Source organism: Microtus ochrogaster, linkage group LG3 (assembly GCF_000317375.1).
Source record: "Microtus ochrogaster isolate Prairie Vole_2 linkage group LG3, MicOch1.0, whole genome shotgun sequence".
Taxonomy (NCBI): Eukaryota; Metazoa; Chordata; class Mammalia; order Rodentia; family Cricetidae; genus Microtus; species Microtus ochrogaster.
In genome coordinates, this window is record NC_022029.1 from 44,550,218 (window position 1) to 44,576,973 (window position 26,756).

The 26,756-nt window shown below is 44.8% G+C and overlaps 1 protein-coding gene across 2 annotated transcripts in view; it reads right to left on the reverse strand.

The window, feature by feature from the left end:
• The window catches only part of Scrn1 (secernin 1), a 65,429-nt gene that overhangs the window by 26,722 nt on the left and 11,951 nt on the right, over positions 1–26,756 (reverse strand). For both annotated transcript variants that reach the window (XM_005360834.3, XM_026785884.1), the window contains exons 2-3: positions 19,295–19,454; positions 1,690–1,871 (exon numbers count right to left, since the gene is read on the reverse strand). In XM_005360834.3, the coding sequence (XP_005360891.1) occupies positions 1,690–1,871; positions 19,295–19,453 (341 nt within the window). In that variant the 5' untranslated portion in view covers position 19,454. The remainder of the gene's footprint in view (positions 1–1,689; positions 1,872–19,294; positions 19,455–26,756) is intronic.

A 26,756-nucleotide genomic window follows, 5' to 3' on the forward strand; every position in this document is an offset into this window, starting at 1 on the left:
ATTATGCGGATGGGAGCAGTTATATTCTTTGAATACTCAGCCACAGTCTCCCAGACACTTGAAGCAGAGTGTGAAATATAAATAGTCTGCTCTTCCAGGAGCTGCCCAAGAAGCTGGCAGCAGAGCACAGAGGACAAACAAGGACAGCACACGAAATGGTGCTGACAGCAGAGCCAGGGAACGCTGAGCCCAGTGGACGGACATCTCCAGCCGTGTGGCAGTACATCCTCCACCTTAGGCTCCACCTCTGCTGAGGTAGACTGTGGGCCAACCCCACGTGCCATCACGTGGAGGGGGTGCTGTGAATTTGTCTTTCTAGTAGACCCCTGGGCAGTGTTTCCGTGGAGGGCATGCTTTGAGGCCAGCTGTGCTAGAATTTGGTCACTCGCAGTACCGTGGTTGTGACCTACATCAGTGGTTCTCACCCTGTGATATGTGCCATGACCCCATTGGGGGGTCAAAGGACCTTTGCACAGGATTCACCTAAGACCGTCAGAAAACACAGAGATTTACATTACGAGTCATAACAGTAGCAAATACAATTAAGAAGGAGCGATGGAAATAATCCTAGGGCTGAGGTCACCACGACATGAGGAACTGGATTAAAGGGCTGCAGCATTAGGAAGGGTGAGAACCCCTGCTCTACAGCATCCACATTTCTACAGCTCCCCAGATAACACTGGAGGACTTTGGGCTCAGGAGTCATTCTCGGAACTCACTTGCTGTGAGGGACTAGCCTGGCCGGTGTAAAGCTGGGACCATACCCTGAACTAGACCAAGTCTACTCTAGCTTCAGAGTGAGCACCCCCTCCAAAGGAGCATTTGTCACACTGTTCTTACTGCAACTGCTATGTGCGAGCCAGGGGAGATGTCAACTTACCTGGCTACGGGTCAGCCATCATCCATTCCCGCATTTGTTATTATGCAGACCTTGGTAACTCTCACACCAACTACAGTTTCTCTGTCTCTATCCTTCAGGCCTTCAAATCCACAGGGAGCAGCATCTCCTTTTCACACATCCCAAATGCACCTGGCATGGAGCCTCCAAACGCCCAAGCTCTACAGAAGGCTAGCCCTGGGATTTTGTACCACTTAGGTGCCATCACATCCCAGAATGCCTTGCTTCCCCTCTCTGTCACCTTCAGTTGTGCTTCTATTTGTGCTGTTCAGTTAAAACTGACATACGAAATGGAAGCTCTTAAGCTTCACGTTAAATTTTAAATTTTCAGTATTGTTTATATGTTACATACTCATCTATGTAGTCACTTCTGTGACACCCATGTGATATTTGTATCTGATATCTTTTACTTAGTGTATATCATGTTCTCAAGAAGCTATTTGTAACACACAGCAGTACTTAATATATTGATGAATACTGTTCCATTATCTATTCATTTTCCCATGATCTTAGAATTTCTATTAAATAAGCCGGGCAATGGTGGCGCACGCCTTTAATCCCAGCACTCGGGAGGCAGAGGCAGGCGGATCTCTGTGAGTTCGAGACCAGCCTGGTCTACAGAGCTAGGTTCCAGGACAGGCTCCAAAAAAACCACAGAGAAACCCTGTCTCGAAAAACCAAAAAAAAAAAAAAAGAATTTCTATTAAATAGAACTTCTTACAATATAATAACTACAGGAGAAAATAATTCCCAGTCCCACTGGCAGCTGGTTCAGAGAATCACCATCTTACCTGACCAGATCCATCCCCAGTAAGGCTTCTGTCTCAGCAGCTGGTTCTCTGGCATTGATGGCTTCATTGGCTATGCACACCCCATGTTCATTGGCTCCCATTTCTGCCCCCCAGAGCCAGGCAGGTCTGCTTATCACTATGGCGTGGGTCCTGGGCACTTGGTCAATAGAGATGTAAGTGCACTGAAAAGGAAGACAAGCAAGAAGGTACAGTCACGTGTCAGAAGCCTTGGTTTCCACCCTGGTACCAACGACTCTGGACCATTACATCAGTAACGAAGCTGAGAAGCCAAAGACCCAGAACGCCCAGTCTCCAGACAGACTCCTGGGGTAGCCTCAGGATCCCCGCGGTTTGAGCACCATTCTGTTTAGTTCAAGCCAATCTGTTCACAGTGCTTCCTCTCCCACCATCACCCTCAGCAGGTGTGGAGCTGCCCACTGCACTGCTCACAGATCTTCATCCTCACGGGCAAAACTCCAGCTGTATTCATGGTCCCCAAACTCCTTAGAAGTCATGGGTCTCTAGCTTCAAATGAAGCTTTACCCAGAAAGCAGGTACGAAGATGATTGTCTAAAGCAAACAAAAACGAGACACGTGAGCCCCATTGTGACTACTGATCCCTGGGGTCTGTGAAACATTTGACAGCCTACGATCTCAGCAGGGTAGAGGAGGGGACCCAGAAACATTGCTACCATTACACTTTCATATGACAAGGAGTCACTACACACACTCACTTCCCTGCCAACCACTGGATTCTCATGCTAAGCAAGTGAAGCCACCAACAGGAAAAGGTTGCCTAGAGGCGTACTTCTCATTGCTAGCAGGGCCACAGCACACGCTACTCTGAAAACCTGAGCCTAACCCTGAAGGAAATCACTCATCTAATCAATCAAAAGATTCCGAAGGTGTTGTTAACCTTGGATTCTTCTGCCAGGGGCTCAGGATGAGGCTCAGTTTGTAGAATGCTTTCCTATCATCCAGGAAGTCCTGATTTTGATCCCATAAATCAGGCGTGGTAGCATACATCTGTAATCAAAGCACTTGGAAGGTGGAGCCAGCCTTGGCTACATAAGTTCAAACCAGCTTGGGCTATTTGAGATCCTGTTTTGTTGTAGGAGGAGTGCCCACTTGTTCGTCCCGGCCACCAGGCTAGCTTAGCCCCAAAATAACCACACAGAAATTGTATTCATTAAAAACATTGCTTGGCCCATTAGCTCTAACTTCTTATTGGCTAATTTTTACATCTTAGTTTAACCCATCTATATTAATCTGTGTATCGCCACATGGCAGTGGCTTACTGGCTAAGTTTTGGCAGCATGTCTTACTCTGGCAGCGGATCCATGGCATCTCTCTGACTCTGTAATAAGTACTCATCTATAATAGTTAAGCTTGTAATCATGTTAGTTAGACTTTTTAAATGTATAGAGATATATTTCAGTTAGATAGGTCTTCTTAAAATCTTTCAGAGACCTTCAAAATATGGCATTTAAATGTTTTAAGAACTTAGAACTTTTTATGACAATGAGACACATCTGTTCCTGGCAGCACCAAGCTACTTCAAGAGGAAGATGGGCATTGAAAAGGCTCCTTATGGAGTTTGTTAGCCATTTGGACAAGAAACTGCTCTTGCCTCGACATGCAGGACCCACAGAAAAATGACTGCTAAACTTGCTTAAAGGTGAGATGATCCTTTGGGGTTCCAGCTTCATGAAAGACTCTGAGAGACATTCTACAGGATGCAAAAGAAAGTGACTAAACTGTCTTTAAAATTTCCTGCTTCTTAAAAAGTGTGCTGAATACCGTGGGCCTAAAGGCCAAAGATGGATGCCTCAACGGTACAGAAGAACTTTGGGTGACTGTCCAGGCAGTGAGATGTCTCTGTCAATTCTAGAGTTGTGGAAGTTGCTTACAATACACTTCCTGTTTACTTAGGTAATATATCCTTCTGGAGTCTTTTATGGAGTTAAAGAATTTACAGTTATAGTTACAGTTCTCCTTAGTTATGATAAAAAATAAAGTAGATATAAATATTGTTACTGTAATTCTTGCTAGAATTTTACCATTTAAAGCCTTTCTTTTTGTTTAAACAGAAAAGGGGAAATGGTTTAGGAGGTCCTTCTTTCTATGTGTTGCTTGTATTGGTTAATGAATAAAAAAGTTGCCTTGGCCTGATAGGGCAGAACTTAGGTAGGTGTGGAAGACGGAACTGAATTCTGGGAGGAAGAAAGCAGAGTCAGAGAGAGATGCCATGGATCCGCCAGAGACAAATGCTAAAAATTTTACATGGTAAGACACTGCCACATAGCAATATACACATTAATAAAAATGGGTTAAATTAAGACATAAAAATTAGCCAATGAGAAACTAGAGGTAATGGGCCAAGCAGTGATTTAATTAATACAGTTTCTGTGTGGTCACTTCAGGGCTACACAAGCTGGGTGGCCCGGAAGAACAAACAGGCCCTCTTCTAGCACTGTTTCAATAAATAAATTAATATGCAAATCAACAAAAAAGTGCCTTCCTTTCACACAAATTGTTACACAGAAGGAAAATAGAAACAAAGCTGGTCCAACAAAAGTGGGAAGGGGCATGGTGGGGACAGCCACTGGGTGGGAAAGCCACTCAGATCATTGCCTACTCCACTTCCTTCCCTCCTCCCACATCAGGTCTCACTCCACTCCCCATCTCCCCCAGGGGACTGGGCTGGGGCACTCAGTTATCCGTGGGACCTCATGACCACCTTCTGTAAGCCTGTACCAAGCTCTTTGTATGTAGTCTGTAGTGTGGAAACACGAAGCTAGCTGCAGGCTCCACCTACATTTCAAACTGGGAGGCTGAAAGCCCTGGATCCAAGGCAGCCTGAGATAGCTTTCTTTCTCTCCATTCAAGACAGCTCTTTGTGAACTGAATGCAGCCCAGACAGTCACACTACACTAATTCCTGTCATCGTTAGCTCTGTCCAGAGTGGAAACACAGGCGGTGCACACACTTCTTGGCTTCAGCCATGGCTTCAGCCTCTGCATGGCTCACGTCAGGTATTTCTCAGCACTGGAGTAATATTATTTTATTCAATACATTTTTGGAAACTGAAAGTTAATTAATCCCAGAGGTTGCCAAGAAACCCTTGAGGTAGGGGTGTGTGTGTGTGTGTGTGTGTGTGTGTGTGTGTGTGTGTGTGTGTGTGAAATTGACAATAAAACACACTCTTGTTTTCCTTGATTTACTTGCTGAAAAGAATTCATTTTGAAAACTGGCTCTTGCAGTGCTCACAACTGTACTCCTCCATGCTTTCCTAAATGGAACGGAAGCTTCCGTCTTCAAAACGTATTCGCTCCCGTGTACCAAGCAAGCAGTTCTGCATCACCATGGCTTCATGTGTGAAAGGCTTGGTCCCAAGGGAGGTACTACTGTGAGATGGTAGATCTGTCGCCAGACATTCAGGGTCCATTGCCCCAGTTCCATCAGCCCCAGCAGACTAGGCGCGGCTACCTATGCAATATGCCACTTAGAAAGAGCAGCACTGATGAAGGACAGAGGAAGGAGAGCTAGTGAACATCAGGAAGAGTTTGGTGACTCTTCATCTTCGGGTACGGATGATGAGTGAGAGTCGGGGTACAAGGGCACAGGGTGTATGTAAAGTTGAGCTACAGTCTCGACTGATTCTGCAAGGTGGTCTAAGAAAGATGTTTTGTTTATGGGGACGGGCGGGGTTCTCAGGAAACGATCACTTTTGTTCAAGGCTTCAGCCTTGTCTTCATATGGGAGGTGGTCTGTATTCACTTTTGTTCAAGGCTTCAGCCTTGTCTTCATCTGGGAGGTGGTCTGTATTGTGGGGCCCTGCTAATCCTGGAATTCAAAGTGACCACAGGTTTAAGACAATCAAATGGTCTCTGGGCCTTCATTCTTAAAGGGGGATAAGACAGGTTACTTACACAAGGCAAAATAGAAAGACAGGAAAAATTAAGTGGACACAAGAAAGGAAAAAAGTCCCCAACTCTGAGATCTAGTTTGTCTTTTGAGAGCCCAGAAACTTCAACACGACTGTTGAAGCCAAAATTACGCATAGTGAGACTATATGTTTAACCTAAAGGCATCTCAAACAAAAATACTCCAAACAACAAATGAGGAGGTTGGAGAGATGGCCAGAGGTTAAGAGGACTGGCTGCTCCTTCAGAGGACCCGGGTTCAACTCCCAGCCCCCACACAGAATCTCACGACCAACCCACAACTATCTGTAACTCTAGTTCCAGAGGATCTGATGCCTTCCTCTGCTCTCCATGACCACCAGATATACACAAGGTGCACAGGCATGTATGCATGAAATGTTTTTATAGGCATAAAATAAAAATCAAATAATTAAAAAACAAAGGAATGGCACTGACTGAAGCCAGAACACTCATGTCCTTGAGTTCCTCTGTCTTCTTCTCTCATCCATCCCTACATCCTACACCGCACCTTCAAAAATACCTCACCATTACACTCACAAAGAGAAATTATTGATACAAAAAATAACTACACCATCTCACATTTTCTCCCTAATTTAAAATCTTTAATCATTGCTTCATATTTAAATCATGTAAATTCCATCCTTTGAGGAATGTATCTTAAACTCAGGATCAAACACAGCCGCATAAACAAACCCCTACTCCCTAGAGAAACCAGCATCTTTGCTCTGAGATTATGCACTGTGTGGTTCCTGTGAGAATCCCTCTCTAAATGCCTATTACACTCACTAACTCTGCTTCACTCTGGCTCATCCCAAAATTCCTTTCTGTGGCAGACTCAAGGATCCAGCTTTACCTGAGCCTCAGTCCCTAAGAAGAAGGGAATTTCTCTGGATGCTGGTGGCTGTATTAGGGTGGTTTTCTTCACACACACACATACACACACACACACACACCAAGGGACACACCTGGAGTGACTGGCATGCCTATGACAGGGGTAAACACTATTGACACAAAGTAAAAATACAGAAGAACAAAGTAAAGGTTTTCCTCCTGCACTCAGTTATCTATGGACCCAAATAAGGGGCTAATGTTTTGTTCCAGAAGCTTCAAAGTGTAATGGAGTCCTTCAGAGGTGCAGCCAAGTGAGAGCCTTGGGTCCCCGGAGGCATTGTCAAAGAGACTATAAGACTCTGGCCTCTCTCTACCTTGATCCCTTGGGTCTTGATGTCAGCAATTCTCAACCACATGCTCCTGCCTTGATGTACTGCCTTCCCACAGACACAAGGCAATGGGGCCAGACGGTTATAAGCTGGAAACCCCAAACTGATGGTTGAGCCCCCCATCCCCACAAAAAAAACTTTTCCTGCATAGCTTAGCTAGCTGGAGTATCCTGTGCTGATGAAAAGCTGTCTAACACAGGCATTGGCCAAGCCTTTTCATAACTCCTTCCCCACAGAGCATCAGTGACAAATTTTTTCTCGAAAAGAATGACTGAGCAGGGAAGGAATTGTGGCTTCTCAAGTATGGAGATTCATCTTTACATTTTTTTTTGAGACAGAAAAATGCTAAAAGTAAGAACTGGTTTTATTGATGTGTCGTCCAGTTCCTTTTTAGACACTCATTTCCATTTTACCAATTACGTACAGAGCACCCAGTACACTCAGAGACAGAGTCAGCAGCAGCGGGGCACGGGCCAGAGACCCGAGGAGCTCTTTTTTGGTGACCTCTACTCGGGGGAAGACGGGATTCTTGATTTTGTCAGAGAAAAGAATTTCAGGACAAGTCAGGTTGAAGCAGGACTGGAGTATACTAAGAGATTTCAGTAGAGATGTGAGCACGGGGGTTAGAGAGGCTCTCAAGGGAAACATAAGACATACTCCAGGGTGAGATTGAGATTCTCGAGGGAGACTCACACTTTAGTGCTGTAGAAGCAGCTGAATATAGCATCTTGGTTGCTGTTAAGTTGCATCTCAAAAGGTTGCTAAGAAGCATTTTTTTTCTTGCTGGCTCCTCTTTTTCCTTAAATGGGGTTATAAAGTGGAGAGGACTTTGGTTTGGTAAGGTAAAACTTGCATCACAAGAGCAGCAAAGGAGGTCTAGACACAGCTGTTCTGAGGTCCTTTGACAGCTACAAATTATGGTGGGTGGCAGGAGAAAGGCTTCGCTGGAAGGCCTAATATGCTTGGGCTTTGCCTTGGTTATTTTTTCATTATCCTGACAAAAAGCAACTTTGGGAACAAAGGGTTTATTTGGGGCACGATTATAAGGTACAGACTGTTATGACAGTCATGACAGGAAAGTCCTGGAGGCAAGAGATGGAGGCAACTGCGCACACTGTCCAGAGCCAGAAATCAGAGAACCAGGGATGCTGGTGCGGCTCCCTCTCTCCTTTTCGTGCTATTCAGGACTGAAGCCCAGGGAATGCTGTCTGTTTACCCAATCAAGACAACCCCTCACAGGCATGGGCAGAGGCTAACCCAACTTAGATAATCCCTCATGGGCATGGGCAGAAGCTAACCCAACCTAGACAATCCCACATAGGCATGGACAGAGGCTAACCCAACCTAGATAATCTCACCTAGGCATGGCCAGAAGCTAAACTAACCTAGATAATCTTTCACAGGAATGGCCAAAGGCTAACCTAATTTAGACAATCCCCCATAGGCATGGTCAGAGGCTCATTTCCTAGGTGATTCTAGATCCTATTGAACCGATAATTTATATTGATGGTAACTATCACATGATCCATTGCTATTTTATATGTATTTGAAACATATTTGTATAAGAAATATTGTCATCATGTTGACCACCTTCACAGAAAATGCTGTAAATTAGACAGAAATTTCTTACTTTCAGCTGGCAAGAGGCTTCAGACTCCTTTCCCAATCCCTTTAGTTTGACATATCAGTCCTGCCTAAAGAGCATTTACACCACATACTATTGGCAGACATCATAGAGGCCAGTCCCTGATCTATGCCTGGGAAGGAGAAGGTGCACGTACAAATGGTGACCATCATCAGGATGACTTCAGAACATGTCACAGAGGCCTGCCCATTTCATACACATGGTATCTTGTAACCCCTTTCTGATTAACCTTACCATGCTTCTTATTCTGTCCATATAATCTGTTTTAATTATATGTTCTAGTTATATATCTGCTATCTCCTTCAGCCAGAATGCCAGTTCCATGAATAAAGATGGTTTTTGTTGCTTAGTTTATAAGTACAACCCAACGTTGAACTTAGAAAGCACCAAAGGCTTTTTTAAAGATTTGTTTTTATTTAATGCATATGGCTGTTTAGTATGCAGGTATTTATATACACCATATATATTCAGTGCCTGTTGCAGCCAACAGGCAGTGTCAGATCCTCTGCCACTGGATTTACAAACAGTTGTAAGCCACTATGTGGGTGCTGGGAACTGAACCCAGGCTCTCTATTAGAGCAGCAAGTGCTTAACCTCTGAGCCATCTCTCCAGACCTGTCAATGAACTTGGATGGATGAATGAGTAGATGGGTGAATGGGTGGATGGGTAGATGGGTGGAGAGATGAGTTTAGGAACAGATGGGTGGGTGGATGGTGGATAAATGAATAGATGAATTACCAAGGTCTCAGAAAGTATTAGAAAGAATACACCTAGTTGGCCAGAGACTGTCAAGTAGGGAATGGTTGAGAGAATCTTAATATGGCCTGGGTGGCAGATGCCACACTGAACTAAGGACCTGAGAATGGAAAACTATATGTCCACTGTGCACAGTTCACGGCTCAAGAAAGTGCCCTCAGAAGCACAGAGGGGAGCTACTGTGGCACACTACAGCACAGAACTTCAATGGCTCAGTAAGGGCTGAATGATAAATCTATAGCACACTGATTCAGAAAGACCAGATGGTGCTTGTGGGAGTTAAAATCCATGCAGCCAACCTGACACTTTTCGGGCTAGATTTAGATGATGAGCTAGGAAGGGGATCCCCAAGTAGCCAGATGGGCCCAGTCAGCCCCTCCTGAGCCTGAGAGTCAGTGCTCCAAATCCACCCCACCGGGGAGCCTGTAACATGCACCTCCAAAGGCCTCTTTGTCACAGGCCTCAGGAACCCTGGCCTAACAAGGGCTCTTGTGTGACAGCCCTTCAAGCCTTCTCTGCTCCATTGTCAGTTAAACCCAGCTAATCACAGCCACCTCTGACCTCTGAGGGTGGGACTAGGCTGGGCAGGAGAGAGCACAGCAGGCTCACATGGATTGGCTATTCACCGTGCCAGTAGGAAAGGAAATCTCACAAAACAAGGGTCATTTCCATCAGATGTGATTAGCTCGACTGTGTAAAACCGGCCATCTAGAACACGGACTCTGAAGGAAGTCTTTTTCTTTTTCTTTTCTTTTCTTTTCTTTTTTTTAATAAATAAAATCCATTGACCTTTCCAATTGTTCTATAGTTAATAAGGGAAAGAAGCAAGATTTGAGGTACAGAGGTTTCCCCCAGGAACACAAGTAAAGAAAGCACCCGAAATCTCCCATGGCAAAAGCAAATGAAATGCCCCAAGTCAAAATTCCTAGTTAACCTTACAGTAAAACAAGCCAAGAATCAACAACAAAATCTCAGAGAGTAGGGAGATGCCCCAGAAAGATAAGGGCTTGCTACCTAAGCATGAGGACCTGAGTTCATTTTCAGCACCCAAGAAAAGCTTTCTGCAACAGAGCATACCTGTAACATTGACATGGGTAAGACAGAGACAGGGGGATGCCTGCTACTTGCCAAACTGATGGGCTCCATGTTCAATGAGACAGTCTCAAAGACTTAAGTGGAAACAATTGGAGGAAAAAACTGACACCAACCCCAGGTCTACATATATGTATACAAGTATGTGTACGCACACACACACACACACACAAACACATGCACGCACATACAAAAAGTCTTCACCACTTAAAAGCATCATGGCAGCGGTGGTTGGAAGCTAAGGAAAAGGATGAACAGTTTTCCCCTCCCTCCCACCCCGCCTTCCACAAAGCAGTCTGTCAGTGAGCGTGACTTTGGGTCACAACAATAGAAGGCCGCCTGAGCAGGAGGGGTACTTTTCATTGTCAGCTACGGCAATCCTGAATTCTCCTTCTCTCAGGTGGCTTCAGGGGGATACCTGGAGGAAGGAGCAGAGAAGATGGGCCTTCAAAGGGCCCCCCGTGTGATGGACACAACCACCGTGCAGAGCAAGCCCTTCGCTGTCTTGTGGGGCTGGGTCAAAACTAAAAAGCAAGCTCAGTTTCGTGGGTGCCCACACCACCATTCCAGGGCACACTATTGCTGGACTTCACCCAGTGAGAGGCGAAGAGAGACTCACACAATAGGCATTTCAGTGTGTGCACTGTGGCCATTGTATTTTTCCTACTGTACTCAGATGGGGACCACAGCCCTGACACCACCAGTGAGGACCTTGGAGGGACAGCTGATGACTCAGCCAGACTTCAAGGGCAGAAGAGAAAAGACTGGGAGACTGGGGCGCTTTGGGATAGAAATGTAAGAAGCTTGTGTCTTTAAAGCAGTTAAAGCAGTACTATAGGATCCAGAGGCTTAGGGCAGGGCTTGTTTCAGCCCACAGACCCCCCTGCTATTTGACTTACAAATGAACTCTAGAGACAGCGCTGGGCAGAGTGCACCACCCTCAATCACATCTCAGAACTGCCTGGCATTTCCCTGAGACTGCCAGACTCTGGGGATGGTCAAGGGGGAAGCCTGGCTTGAGAAATAGGTTTGGGAAGAGCTGCACCAGAAGGAAGCCCTCTACTAAGCCACGCTCCCAAAGCCCTGAGCATCGGACTTCTCACTCAAAGCAGACCTTAGAGATGCAGAGAAGGAAGCAGAAAGATGTGAGAGACAGCGTCTAGCTGGCCCAGTGGCCGTGGAACTCTGTTCAGTTGTCCTGATGTCACAGCGACTTGTGTTCACCTGTTGTGAGAAATGACCTATGGAGTAAAATTCAGACTCTACGCACACGCATGCATGCATGAATACATGTGCACACAGACATACACACACATACACAGGCGCAGACACACACACATACACAGGTACAGACACATGCACACATGCACAAACACATGCATACAGAGGCACACACATGTACAGACACACATACAAAATCACACATACATGCACATAAATACCCCTGTGAAGGAGAATTCCTGAAAAGAAGCTGTCTCAGGCTCTGGATGAAAATTCTTAGAAAGCAGCATGTCTTCCAGAACAGCCAGCATTCCTTGCCCACCTGGGCCAGAGCTAACATCTTGTCAATAGTAGGTAGAAACCTTTTAGAATCTACTAGCTTAGCAGACCACTAACTTCCAACATTCCAAAAGGTAAGAATGTCATCAGATAATATCCTGAGACTATAGAAAAACTTCCCGTCGTTGAAACCTCCTCTCTGGTGGACCCACCAGTGTGTTTTAAACTTGCCTTGATTTATGGATTTTTTTTTATTCTATAAAAACTATAAAGCTTCATGGAACCACTTCCATGCTGGGACATGGGACTTGGGGTAACCTACATCTGTGTTCCCAGGTCACGATCATTCAAGATGGCTCCAGAGTAAACTATGTCCTATTCCCTTTAAGATGAGAGCTGTGGTTTTTGCATCAACACACCTCACAAAAAAACACTACATTCTCCATCTGGAAAACTTTTGTAACAATGCCATGGAGTCATTTTTTATTTCTATTCTACTCATAAATATGTCCCCTGGGGAGGAAAAGAAACAGTTTACCAAAAACTCGTCACAAATCATGGGCATTAAATAGCCTCACCGAGGCTACTGTGCCATGTGCACTATAATGAACATAAATTAAAACGGACCTTCAAAAAAAACAAGGGGAACAATAAACAGCAGAATAATGGTTTGAGATTTATTTTCAAGCAGCACTTTCAGGATGTATTATGCATCAAATCTAACTCTGTTATTAATAATTAGTCTTGCCAGGCGGTAGTGGTGCATGCTTTTAGTCCTCACACTCGGGAGGCAGAGGCAGGGGCAGGTGGATCTCTGTGAGTTTGAGGCCATCCTGGTCTACAGATTAAGTCCCAGGACAGCTAAGGCTACACAGAGAAACTCTGTCTTGAAACAAAACAAAACAAAACAAAACAAAATTAGTCTCATGGGCACTGAGTATAAATGTGAATTTTACTAAAAACATTATTTTTCTGAAACAGTATTTTAATGTTGGTACGATACTCTCCTTAATAGAAGATCACCATATAAGAACAAACATATGTCCACAGACATACACACACACAAACAGCACAACATTATCCAGGACCTTGTCCACCTGCTTCCTCTCCCCATACAGGAAGAACTGCACAGACTTGTCCTAAGACAAAGACGACTTGTGGGATGCTCAGCAATGCGACATCCCCAGACTGCACAGGGGAGCATTTAAAGATAAACACAGGTGCTCGCTCCAGTGGCACATACGCTAAAATTAGAATCGCATGGAGATCAGCATGGACCTTGCACACGATAACAAAAAGAAAGAGAGCCGCATCCATCCCAGTCTCCAACCCTAAGAGAATTGTTATAAGCTGAGAATACATGTGGAAAAACTGAAGAACAGCAAGCTCAGATGTTTCAGTCCTCCAGCTGCACAAAAGGAACAAAAGCGTTCAGTATAATTTTAGAACTGAGACTCTTGTGCTAGGGAGCATCATTTCTTATGCATAGTGTCTCAGACAACATGATAAGTGGATGGGGGATGACTGATTGGAAGATGAAGGGTGGAGGAACTGGATGGACAGGGTTAAAGGAAAGACACACGGAAGGATGGACTTAGCTGTCAGGAGGCCACTTTAGCATGCTCAGACAAGTTCTCTAAGCGAACCTCAGGGTCTGTGTGTTTGAAGTAGCATGAGATGGGTGTTGGTTTAGATTTAGTCCCTTAATTTTATGTGAATGAGTGTTTTTGGCTTAATGTGGAAAGGGATTTGCAAGCAAGCCTGAAGACCTAAGTTTGATCCTCTGGGGTCCACATGGTTAAAGGAGAGGGCAGATTCCCACAAGCTGTCCCCTCACATACCACATGCACCATGGCATGTATGCTTCCTTCCAACCCCACCAAGAATTAATTCACTAATTTTTTTATTCTCAAACGTGTAGTAAACTTGGAGCCAGAAAGTCTCCATGCTAGTGAGAGAGAGCTGTGGAAGGGAAAGAAAAGTAGAATTTGGGGGGAATATAGAGCTACCCCTTTCTTAAAACATCCTGCTTCAAGATTACTAAGGGCTTTTTCATGTGAGCTCATATAACATCCAGGGTTGCAGGGAGAGCAGGTATCATGATCTCCATCCAGCACATAAGAGAACTGAGTATCAAAAGACACTGCAAAGCAGAAAGCAGGAAAAGAACCCCAGACCCATCACCAAGTCAGAACTCACTGTGTTGGCTTCAGGTAACTGTGAGTGTCACTTGACTTACAATGGGAGATCATGCGTGGCATGTTCGGTGTCCAGGGAGGAGTCACAGACTAAAAAGAAGAGGACATAATGGTACTAGGACCTTGAAGGATGCCTAGGAGTCTATGAAAGAGGAAGGACAATTCCAGCAATAATATGAGAATATAAAAAAAAATAGAGAAATACAGATTTTTTTTTTTTGTCTAAGAAATGGCAAGAGCTCAGTGTAGCAGAGGCCTAGGGTACAAGCTGAATGGGTAACTAAGGATGAAAACAGGGACGCACAGATGAGTCGAGAGAGCCCATGGCAGCATCCGTCTATCAGAGGCTGGAAATGGGGAGCATAAGGGCACAAGCGAGGGCTCTGTGGGAACTCCACTTTCTGTTCACATTCTTCTAAACACAGCATCGCTCTTTTTAAAAACTCTAATAATTTAAAAAGGGAAGAAGTAGACAGGGTGCCAGTTGAGAAGAGTTCTAAACAGTACGCATATCAGCCCTGCCTATCATCCAAACAAATCAATAAGTTAGGGACAGCTTTGCTTTGTAAAGAAACTTCTGGGGCTAGAGAGATGGTGCAGAGGTTAAGAGCATTGGCTGCTCTTCCAAAAGTCTTGAGTTCAATTCCCATCACCCACATGGTGGCTCGCAACCACCTACAATGGGATCTGGTGCCCTCTTCTGGCCTGCAGGTATACATTCAGGCAGAACACTCTATATAAGATAAATAAATATTAAAAAAAAAAAACCTCCTGGTAATCCTTCAAGAAGAATAATCAAGACAGAGAGAATTCCATGCCAATAAGAGAATAACAGAAAAAAAGGCGAGACAGAAATGGTGGGGAGGAGATGGGGACACCAGATTATGTTCGAACAAAAGGATGCAGTGACAGCTGTCCCTGTGCATTCTGGGGTGTGCAAGGTAAAGTTCAGCCTTTGCTCTGGCTTCCAGCATAAACTGTGTGCATGCAGTGGTGTGGACAGACAAAAGAGACAAACAAAATGGAGATCGTGAATGTGGTTTTACCTCGAGTGTTATTTTACCTGCTAACCACACATGTGTAGAGAGGCAGCTCATGATACAGGTATGGAGCATGAGGAGGCCAGGGGCATCCCAGAGACTGCTGGATATTATGAACCACATCTCCATCTGTGCAAAAACTCATGATTCAATCTATAGCATAGTTGAGTAATAACATATTGTGTGTTGAGCCAGGGAGCAGAATTGTGTCTGCTTTATGGCAGGATTTTTTTTTTTTTTTGGTTTCTCTGTGTAACAGTCCTAGCCATGCTGGAACTAACTCTTGTAGACCAGGCTGGTCTCGAATTCACGGAGATGCACCTGCCTCTGCCTCCTGAGTGCTGGGATTAAAGGCGTCAGCCACCACCGCCTGACTGACAGGATACTCGATGAGTAGAACACCAGTACTACTTAGCTTGCCTCGCAAGAAAGAAAATAAACTTCCTGAAGTTCTTTTCTTTTTTTTTTAGCTATTTTTAAAAATTGTATGTATGTTTTGTTTGTGCCTACGCCTGTGCACAACAAGCTCCTCTGGTGCCTGCAGAGACAAGAAGGGGGCGTCAGGGTCGCTGGAATTGGAGCCACAGACAGTTGAGAACTGGCATGTGTGTGCTGGGACTTGAACCAAGGTCCTCCGAAAGAGCAGCCAGTGCTCTTAACTACTGAGCCATCTCTTTAGCCCCATACAATTCTGATTTCAGACATGTTTATACCAGGCTTTTGTATAATATTATAGCTACTATGGCTACTTAACAAATTACCCCTAAACTAAATGGTATTAACAACCATTTATTGTGCTCATGGGTTCATTGAATCAGGCATGTGAACAGCAAGCAGCCAGACACTGTGTCTCTACACCACTACCTAGGGCTGGATCCGATGTCTTTCATCCACTTACTGGCAGTTTTTATCCCTGTGGGACCTGCCCTGTGTATATGGACTACTTTAATACCTCCCAGCATGACAGGTGATTGAGTTCATAGGGTATAGTCCTTTGGGCAAGGAGAGACAGACAGAAAAAAAAAAAAACGACATCTTATTATCAAGCCCTGGAAAACATTCCGTAGCACTGCTGCATGAGCCACTGGTCAGAGCACTCACCAGCCTGCAGCAAGGTTGGTTCATGTCAGAGTGAATGGTGCAGACCCCCCAGCACCCCTCGGCTCGGGAGGAATAAGGGTGTGTGTGGGATGGAAACCAGAACTGCTGCCTTTGGGGTTTGACTCCATCCTGTAGAATCCGCAGGATGGTTTCAGTACCTATGTCTCTGCAGTCAGGTAGGGAGTTAAAGATTCATGAAAGCAGATGGGAAAAGGCAACAATAGCTCGAGCCAGCAAATGTCATCCGGGAAGTTTTCCCTGTTCCTGGAAAAGACATCCACACTCAGGTGACACAGACATTCACTCACTGAGGAATAGACATTGCACTCTGAGGCACTTGCCAGAGAGACTCACACTTTCTCTTTGACTACATAAGCGTCCCACTAAAGATAGGAGACGGGGACTAGGTAGCGGTTCAACTCAAGAAGCAAGGTGTCCTTACTTCTTTTTACTTCTGTGTCCATGAGACACAGTCTCCCACCATCCTGTCAGACGGCTACATCACGGTGCAGCCAATTCTGCCTTCCTCAAAATAGGCAACTCTTCATTGCGGTCTGCTGCCTTTTGGTGCTAATGTACACATTAACAGAGAGAAGCAGAAGTGGTGTCCAGGAAAAAAAAAAAACGCTAGACACATTGGTAACTATACCTTTAAACCAGGCAGGGCATGAGAAAAGACTTTTATTGTCTTCACCATAAAACACTGAAGAATATAGATGTAGACAGAGCTTGTTCTTGACTAGCCTCCTTTTTCTCTACAAATTCTTAATTGTTTAACAACTACCATTTAAACATACAAAAATATCATAACTAAGAAGCATAACTCATGAATGCAAACATGGCTCAATTTGCCAAAGAAATAGAAATGAAGGCATTAGGCAATTGCCCCATAACTGCAGGAGGCAGAGACAGGCGGATCTCTGTGAGTTCAAGATCAGCCTGATCTACAAGAGCTAGTTCCAGGACAGGCTCCAAAGCTATAGAGAAACCCTGTCTCAAAAAAAAAAATCTTCAAATCTTCAACAGAATTTAGCAAAGCCTCTAAGCTATCTTTTTTATTTTAAATAGGAACTTATGCATAGATTTTACTATAACAAAATTAATCAAGCCTCAGTCCCTACACCAGCATCCCGATATAAATGTCTACAGGCACCCTCTTCATCAGGGTCAGTTGCAAGGACACCACTATCTCCACTGCATTCAAGATAGAAGCCAACACAATCAGACAAGAAAATAATCAGAAATAGAAGAAGAATCAAAGTATCCCGATTTGGAGGCCATAACAGGACACCTGGTGACGCCAAGAGACTCGATGGTAAAAGCTGATACAACTGAAAAAGGAATTTGGTAAAATAGCAGAATTTAAAATTAATGTAAGCTAACCATCATGAAAGTCCAAAACACACGCTAGGAACACAGAGAGACATATGTGGTCATGCATTGTTGGTGGGCATGTAAAATAGTAACACCTATGGGAAGAAGTACGATCATATTTGCCAGCATTACATATGCACTTAGCTCGTGACCCAGATCTCATTCCTAGTCAAGTATCCCAAATAAATATTAATAAAAATGAAATTTTAAAGCATTCAAAACAGGAAGTGATTAACAATCTTTAGCATACTAGAAATATGAAAGGCAAGACACAGATAAAGAGACAACTATTCATCCAGCACTTCTGGGAGCAGCCGAGAACTAGAAAACAACCCCAGTATCCAGCAGCAACGTGGAGTTGATTAAGTTGGTCAGCTGGCATAGCCACTGACTGTACCACTACTCAATAAAGCACACTGAAGTAAGTACAAGTCGTGTATACTGTATTTTCTGATCTCCAAGTGTGATGGTTTCAATGAGAATGTCTCCATAGGCTCAGATGCTTGAATACTAGGTCCCAAGCTGATGGCACAGTTTGGGTAGGTTTAGAAGGTATGGACTTACTAGAGGAAATATGTTACTGAAGGAGGGTTTGCTATTTTGGTGTGCTCTTTGCTTCCTGGGTTCAGTTCAAGATGGGAGAGCTCAGCTTGCTGCACCAGCTGCCATACTGCCTGCTGCAGGCTTTCCCACAGTAAGGGTGATGAACTCTTACCCGTCTGGAATCATAAACCCTACCGGATAGTGGTATTTTATCACAGCAACAGAAAAATAACAAATATACTATGATACAAATTTTATTGTGGGGAAGAAAAGCAAAGTAGAGAAAAGCAGACCCACTGTAGTGGTGTTCCAATGTAACCCTCGTACTCAGAGGTCGAGATGAGGCAACTGTTAGTTCAAGGCCAGTGTAGCTGTGCAGCAAGGCTCTGCCTTAGCAAAGGGAAAGTAAAGAAAAAGAGAGAGAAGCAGGGAGAGGGGCTCTGCACAGAAAGGAATGGGGATGCATACTCCTTGTGTGTGATTTATTACACACATGATGACAACTTAGAGTTCATTTTGACTAACAGATCCCAAGGAATATATGTCTAAAATGGCAGGGGACGTAGGACGGCGGATGGCTAGAGCAGGAAGCTGGGAGACCACACCTCAGTCTCACACAGAAGCAAGAGGAGTAAACTAGAAGCAAGGTGAAGCTGGAAACACTAAAAGCCCGCCCCCAGCGACAGATGTCCTTCAAGGCTGCTCCCTGTAAAGGTTCCATAACCTTCTAAAACAGTATTGCCAACTGGTGATAAATGAATGGATGGGGGACATTTCTCCTTAAGCCACTGCAGAAGACTAAACAAATCAAAAGAACAAAAACACTTCCAAATGGAGGTTACCTATAAGGAAAAAGGAAACCAAGGAAGGAGGCAAGCTAGACTTCAACGAATCTATTTTTAATTACAGATTTGTCTTTGGAATTATATATTTTCCTTAACCATAAAACAAGGACCGAAGTGGATACAGAATTCTCCATTGTGCCCTTGTTGTTCAGGCTACAAGCTCATCGGCATGGGCGCCTGCGACTCAGCCCCGCCGCTCTTATTTCAACAACAAACAGAATTAGTAAAAATAACATGACCATCTGGAAGGTAAGCAGGCTTCCTGGGAAGAAGCTAGGCAGTTAGAGGCAAGCCCTAAGAAGATGACATCAGAGGAGCAGAGGGGCCACACCTTACCACTTACCTCAACTTTGCTCTCCGCTTCATGATCGACAGCCGGGAAATACACCACCTCCTGCACTTCATCTCTAGGCCGTGCTGAATTTTTCCCAAACACCACCAAGCCATCCTTGGCTCGAGGTGGCAACGCCACAAAACAGTAACTTGGAGGAGCGCCAGACATCCTGCAATGAGAAGAGCAAGGAGGAATATGGCAGCAGGCTGGGCAAGGGACATTCCAACTGCCTGCATGTGGATCAGCAGCTACTGCAGGCTAACTCAGACCAGCATCCCGGCTGGCGTTATTCTGGGGACTCTGAAGAAGAACTGCATAGCTGCAGGGACCACACATACTTAGTCCGTCATGGGGCTAAGTAAACTCGAGTTGGCAACAGGCCATAATGGCAGCCAAAGAAAGAGCAGTCGTGTAGGAGAAAGGAAAAGAGGTTATTGTTCCCAGCATCATACATGCACACGCACATGCGCGTGCACACACACAGAGCAATCTGTCATATGAATAAATAATAGGCAGTTGCCTTTTGGTATTCACAGGAGGTTGATGCCAGGACCCTGCAGAGATACCCAGGTCTCTCATTTAAAAGGGTGCGGTACTTGCTTATAACCTATACATATTTTCTGCAGACTTAAATCATCTCTAGATTGTTTAGAATACCTAACACAATGTAAATGCTACATAAATAATTCATATACTATATTGCTTGAGGGAATAATAAGATGAAACAGCCTGTGCATGTTTAGTTCGGAGGCAATTCCCCCATGCTGTATTTCTGACCCTCAGTTGTCTGAACCCACACGTACGGAACTGGCAATGACGCAGTGAGCCAGCTCTCCCTTGGAGAAGCGCCTTGGACCAGAGATGTTTGGTGGTCACCCCTTGACAGATTTGGGCATTATGAGGAAAACGATTTGATGGGAAAGATATGATCACTCTTTTGAATAATTTTTACTCTGCCTCAATGGCATAATCTACAAGTACTTTGGGTTTTCCTTTAGCCCTTTATTGGCTCCTGAGCTAGCGTTCTTTTTTCCCCTGGGTGGAGGTGTCACCCAGAGACTCCTTGCACCAATAACTTCACCAGTTAAGCCCAGCTCAGTTCTCAACTAGAGTTTCCAACCCCTCTCCACCCATCTCCTCTCTGATGTCCAAGGCTGATCTTTCTCAAACTGGGTGCCTTCTCCCAGATCTCGGGGCCAGCTCCACCTCCATCCCATCAGGGCACTATCAGAAGCCATCCTTACCATATGCTTCAACATCTCCTACGGCCCTCTGGGAATTAACCATTCCCTTTCCCAGAGCTGCCACCACCCCCGTGTCATCATCTCTAGCCAGGATCACATGGGAGGCCCTCGGGAATTTCTGGAAACATTCTCCACACTGCTGCCAAAGCAGCTTTGAAAAGAAGAATGCATTTAATCATGATTCCGCTTTAAATACCGTAAAGTCAATGACAGCTCTTAAAGACCTGGTGAAGAAGCTCTGATCAGCCTGTGACCCGTCCCCCCCCCACCTCTGTTTCACCTCCCACCACTCATTCTCCCCCCACCCCATCCTCAGCAGCACACAGGCCTCTTTCCAGGTCTCCCACATCCCAGGGCTTTGCTCAGCTCCCACCTCCGCCCCTGTTCATTCCATGCTCCCTACGTAGCTGGGTAATTCTCACAGATGCCATCCAAGGTCAAACACCACTCTAACTCACGTGATCACGCTACACCTCTCATGAAAGCCCTTTGCTTACTTTTGAAGTAACAATCTGAAATACCGCGGTAACCATCTCATCATCAACAATGGAGAGTCTCTCCCTCCAAAGTCCACACACAATGAAAGTGAGGCTTAAGTTTGTTAAGACCCTGCTGCAAACCCAGGTCCACAAAATGTCTTGTGAGGAGTAGGTTTTCAATAATCAAGTGTTCCTTTTCTAGTTTTCTAGCATTCTGCAAACTGAAGCTTCTGTCTACAAGTGTCTGCTTTGCCATCAAGCCTTTGCGCCTGAGGAGCCCTTCCTTCCCCTTAGTCTTTTCTGACTCAAAGCTGCTCTCTTTCCGAGAGAGTTCTAGAAAGGACTCGGCCAGTTATTCAGCATCCATGAGCATTAATACATTCAGTTTTTTCTACAATAACACACATTGGTTGTTTGCAATATATTTATTCATCTGCTTAAGAAAAACAAAACCCCCAAGGGCAGGGCAGGACCCAAGCCATCCCATTAAAGGGGCCCTTTTCCAAGTCCAGCATTAAAACCGCTCGCTGAGCCCACTTTCTGTCTGCACCATCAGTTGCCCAGCTAAACACGTCTTATTTTACGAGTCCAGAATCCAACAGAAGTAAAGCCGCAGCCTCTCAAAAGCTCTAGATAGCAGTTTTCAACCTGTGGGTCATGACCTTTTGGGGCCAAATGGCTCTTTCGCAGGGATCACCTATGACCATTGAAAACCACAGATATTTGCATTGCTATCCTCATAACAGTAGCAGAATTACAGTTATGCTGTAGCAGCAAAAATAATTTTGTGGTTGGGGTCACCACAATGTGACAAAGTGTACTAAAGGGTCGCATCATTAGGACGGGTGAGCCGCACTGCTCCAGACTGAGACTCGGAGCTCAGCTCTGCCAGCTACCAACTGTGTGACCATGGGCAGACCGCTCTACCTCTCTGAGCCTTGGCTCCTCCTCTGCAAATGCTTCTTCCTATGAATGTCAATTTACATGACCCAGAAGACATATCTGTAAATGTTAAAGGCTGTGTACGTAGAAGATACCATGGGGACTGTCTTTTCACTCCAACCCCCACCCCCAGCAAGCCAGTCAAAACCAGCTAGCTTCATTCACACCTACAGCAGCTATCAAGGCTCAGAGTCAGACATGTTTAGAAACTGCTAGGTCTATGCCCAGGCTAGGCCAAGCACAGGTCTTTCAGTTATAAAAAGCACTTGCATTACATCTATCCTGAAAAACCATGGGATAAAACCGGACTAGCTGAACATAGCGGACAATGAGGAATACTGAGACATCAAGAACAATGGCAGTGGGTTTTTGATCCTACTACACGTACTGGCTTTGGGGGAGCCTAGGCAGTTTGGACGCTCACCTTACTAGACCTGGATAGAGGTGGACAGTCCTTGGGCTTCCCACAGGTCAGGGAACCCTTATTGCTCTTCGAGCTGATGAGGGAGGGGGACTTGATCGGGGGAGGGGGAGGGAAATGGGAGGTGGTGGTGGTGAGGAGCCAGAAATCCTTAATAAATAAATGAATTTAAAAAAAGGGCACTTGCAGAATACACAAAGCCCAATGGGTTTTTATCCATCGCCTAGTCTCCTGCTTGCTCAGCAAGTCAGCTGGGCCACTGGGTCAGGTGACTGTGAAGAGAACACGAATAAATGAGGCTGAGGAAGGCAGGGATCAGGCTTTTTTTATTGAGCTTTGTGGATAACCAGGAAATCAATCAACCAATCTCTCTCCAACCCCCCCCCTCTCTCTCTCTGTGTATGTGTGTGTGTGTGTGTGTGTAGCTAAAAGAAACATAAAACTACCTCACAACCATCAGTTGAGCTACCTGTCAACTTAATTTGCCCAAGTCCCATCGACTAGCCTCAGAGATGACTCAGCAGGCCTCCTGGACCAGCTGATGACAGAAATGTCATGTCTCCTCACTGCAGCATGGTGACATGGTGACCACTAGCTTTATGCAGCTGCTGGAGTACATCCAGTTTGGCTACAGAACTGAACAGTCAGCTTTATAAAAAAAATAATGTATAACAATTTACATTTCAGCTGCCATATGTGACATCTAAGAACTCTGCTAGATGGATTGGCCAAACTTTTCAAAAAGAAACCCGGAAATGATGATTTCCACCTCAAGGCTTCTGGTAATCCCTAAGTACTACAGAAATACTCCTATTTAGCCAGTGACTAAATATGCAATCAACCACCAAAATGGAATTGCCACCAGTTGTAGAGCACGGTAGTAAGCTGACCCCTTTAATCCTGGCATTCTGAAGAAAAGAGGAACTCTGTGAAGACCAGCGTGGTCTACTTAACAAATTCCAGGCTGGCCCAACTACAGAACAAACAACAACAATGACAGAAACCCCCTAAACTTAGCAAAGAAGAATGGGACGCTCTGGAGACTGGAAGAAACCTCAGGAAGCAGCCACTGACCTGGTTACAGCGACTCTGGAGAAGGCTGACATCTATCTAACCGGAGAGTCTCTTTATCTAGATGTGCACTTCATGGTGCTAAGGCAAAATCCACCAGGAAGACGACCTCATTTAACCTGCAATACTTTGTTTACTTCCTCTCTTTGGTTTATAATTGAAATTTGGTTTGATTTCTGATGCCTTCATTTCTTTCCTTCAAACTTCCACCCATTTTCCTTAAGCAGGCATGACTTCCTAGCCCACGGAAGAGTGCTAAGTGTACAGGAAAAAGTCCCTGAGGTCTCGGAACCTTACACAAAGAACTACAGCAACTGAGCAAAGCCAGGAACAGGAGAGGTGGTCCTCCCGGGAGGAGCACACCAATTGGTTATCCAGTGCCAAACGGTCAGCCCTGAAAACATACGTACAAATAACATTATATGAACTCAACAGGTCATATTTAGGAATATATATGTATATACAAATACATATAGGCATGCAGTAATGATTAGTGGAAACAGAGGTCATGTATTTGAAGGAGAGTGGGGGAAACTATATGGGAGGTAGGGAGGGATAAGGGGGAAATATTGTAATTATATTATAATCTTTTCTGAAAGCTGTGTGTGTGAGAGGGTAGGAGGAGACTCGCTGATGGTAAGAGTGGCATCCCTGTGCCACCAAGCCAGCACTTCCCAAACCCTATGCTGTGGTCCTCTTGCAGGTTACAGAATGGAATATGTGGATCTCATGCAGTAAGGGTCAGTAAGATCATAGGCAATTTAGAGTATATATCTGGCAGACACGTGTGTAGATACTGGATTGACGTGGCATTCCACGTTCACTGTGGGTCTCAAGGAAAAAAAGCCTTAAAAGCAGCTGCCTGAGGGGTAGGCCTACTGAATATGGCTGCTTTGTGGCAAAAGCTAATTAGGATTCTTGCCAGGTTAGCAATTCGGTGCTAATTAATGAAACACTCCAATTTAACTCCCATCAATGGCGGTGCTAGCAGGCCTCTCCCACGTCCACGTTGGGAACATTTCAAAGTGCATTTATGCTCTCTAGGTTCTCTAAGCAAATTCTTTAATTAGTCACTTAATGGCCATGCCCTGGAGGAGAGGGGACATTAAAAGATAGGAAGCTGGGATAAGTAGCCCATTCAGAAATATACAAATGCCTTGTGGCAGGTACAAAAATGAAGTCTGATTATGTCTTAGCTGTCACAGTGTGAAAAAAATATCTGGTATGTCCCCCCACACACACACACACACCCCATCAGCTATCAGTGTAAGCCAGCAGCTTTCCACTCAATTAGCTCTTTCTGAGCAGTTGGAAGTCTCTTTCTTGGCCATCAGTAGTAGCTAGGCAGTTGTGGCTAATGGGTGCTTGAAATATGTTGAGTGAAACTAAGGGACTATATTGTTAAATTAATTTAATGCTCAGTGATAGTGGCACATGCCTTTAATCCTAGCACTCAGGAGACAGAGGCAAGCAAATCTCTGAGTTCGAGGCCAGCCTGGTCTACAGAGTGAGTTCTGGGACAGTCAGGGATAAACAGAGAAATTCTGTCTCAAAAAAAAAAAAAAACAGCAAAAACAAAAAAAGAGAAAAAATGAAAAAGAAAAACAAAAACCCAAACACACACACACATTAAAATTCAGCAGCCAACAGTATGTTAATGAATAAGCAAATTAGAAAAACACAAACACCTTCTTATTTAGCTTCTCTAGGATCGTGAATTATAAGCTCACTGTCCTTTATTTATGGCTAGAAACCAAATATGAGTGAGTACATCCCATGCTCCTCTTTTTGGGTCTGGCTTACCTCACTCAGGATAGTGTTTTCTATTTTCATCCATTTGCATGCAAAATTCAAGAAGTCCTTGTTTTTTACAATAATCTACTTGGAAACACACAGACACCACATTTACCTAAGAACCATAACAGGAAATACAAACCAAGGTACACACAAAACACACACCCTACGAAGACAAAAGTAATAGCATCATGAGTTGGATCAACTCAGACCCAGATGCTAGTGTAAAACCACTTTCAAGAACAGCCAAAACACAATGTGTCCACAAGAGGACAGACACTCTACTAAAGTAGGCTCTGACCGCGAGGGGTGCACCCACACACTGAGACAATGGGGATGTTCTATCGGGAATTCACCAAGGCCAGCTGGCCTGAGTCTGAAAAAGCATGGGATAAAACCGGACTCGCTGAACATAGCAGACAATGAGGACTACTGAGAACTCAAGAACAATGGCAATGGGCTTTTGTTCCTACTGCACGTACTGGCTTTGGGGGAGCCTAGGCAGTTTGGATGTTCAACTTACTAAACCTGGATGGAGGTGGGTGGTCCTTGGACTTCCCACAGGTCAGGGAACCCTGATTGCTCTTCAAGCTGATGAGGGAGAGGGACTTCATCGGGGAGGGGGAGGGAAAGGGGAGGCGGTGGCGGGGAGGAGGCAGAAATCCTTAATAAATAAATAAATAAATAAATAAATAAATAAATAAATAAAAAGAAAAACACAAACACACGTGAGTATCCATCCCTTTGAGCAACGTCTCAGACTTCAGATTATTTTCAGATTACCGGACATGAACATATGATGAACTTAATACTATGGGTAAGGACCCAAACTTAAAACACAAAACGTGTGACGTTTCCTATACACTTTATACACACAGCCTGACTATCTTAATGGACCCATGAGGTCGGATGTAGGATTTTCTGTTCTTGGAGTCGTGTTGGACATGAAAAGTTGCACTCTTGGCTACTTTAGCTGCTTTCCACACCATGGGACTATAGCCCTGACAAGAAGCAACTTAAGGGCAAGGGGTTTATTTGGGCTCATAGTTGGAGGGTGATACAGTTCACCAAGGAGGAAAAGGCATGCTGATAGGAACATAAGGCGCCTGGTCACCCTAGACTCTCAGTCAGGGATCAGAGGAGACAGGAAGTATATAAGTATAGCCTGCTTCCGGACACTCACTTCCCAGGCCCATCCTCGTGCTGCAGACAAGGGTGCAAACATGTGAACGGAGTTGAGATATTTCATATGCAAACCACACTATCAGATATGGTGTGCCCAACCTGTACTTATAGGATCTCAGTTTCATCAAGGAACTAGAATAGCCAGACACCCAGAAACAGAAAACAGAACGGGGATTGCAGGGTTTGAGCGAAGGAGGGGACAAAAGCATTTACATCTATCTGCAAGATGGACAAAGTCCAGGACAGCAGGTACCCAACAGAGTGGATGGACTTAACTCTGCCTATCTATACCATAAGAAGTGACATCGATGATCCGTGTATGCATATTTACCACA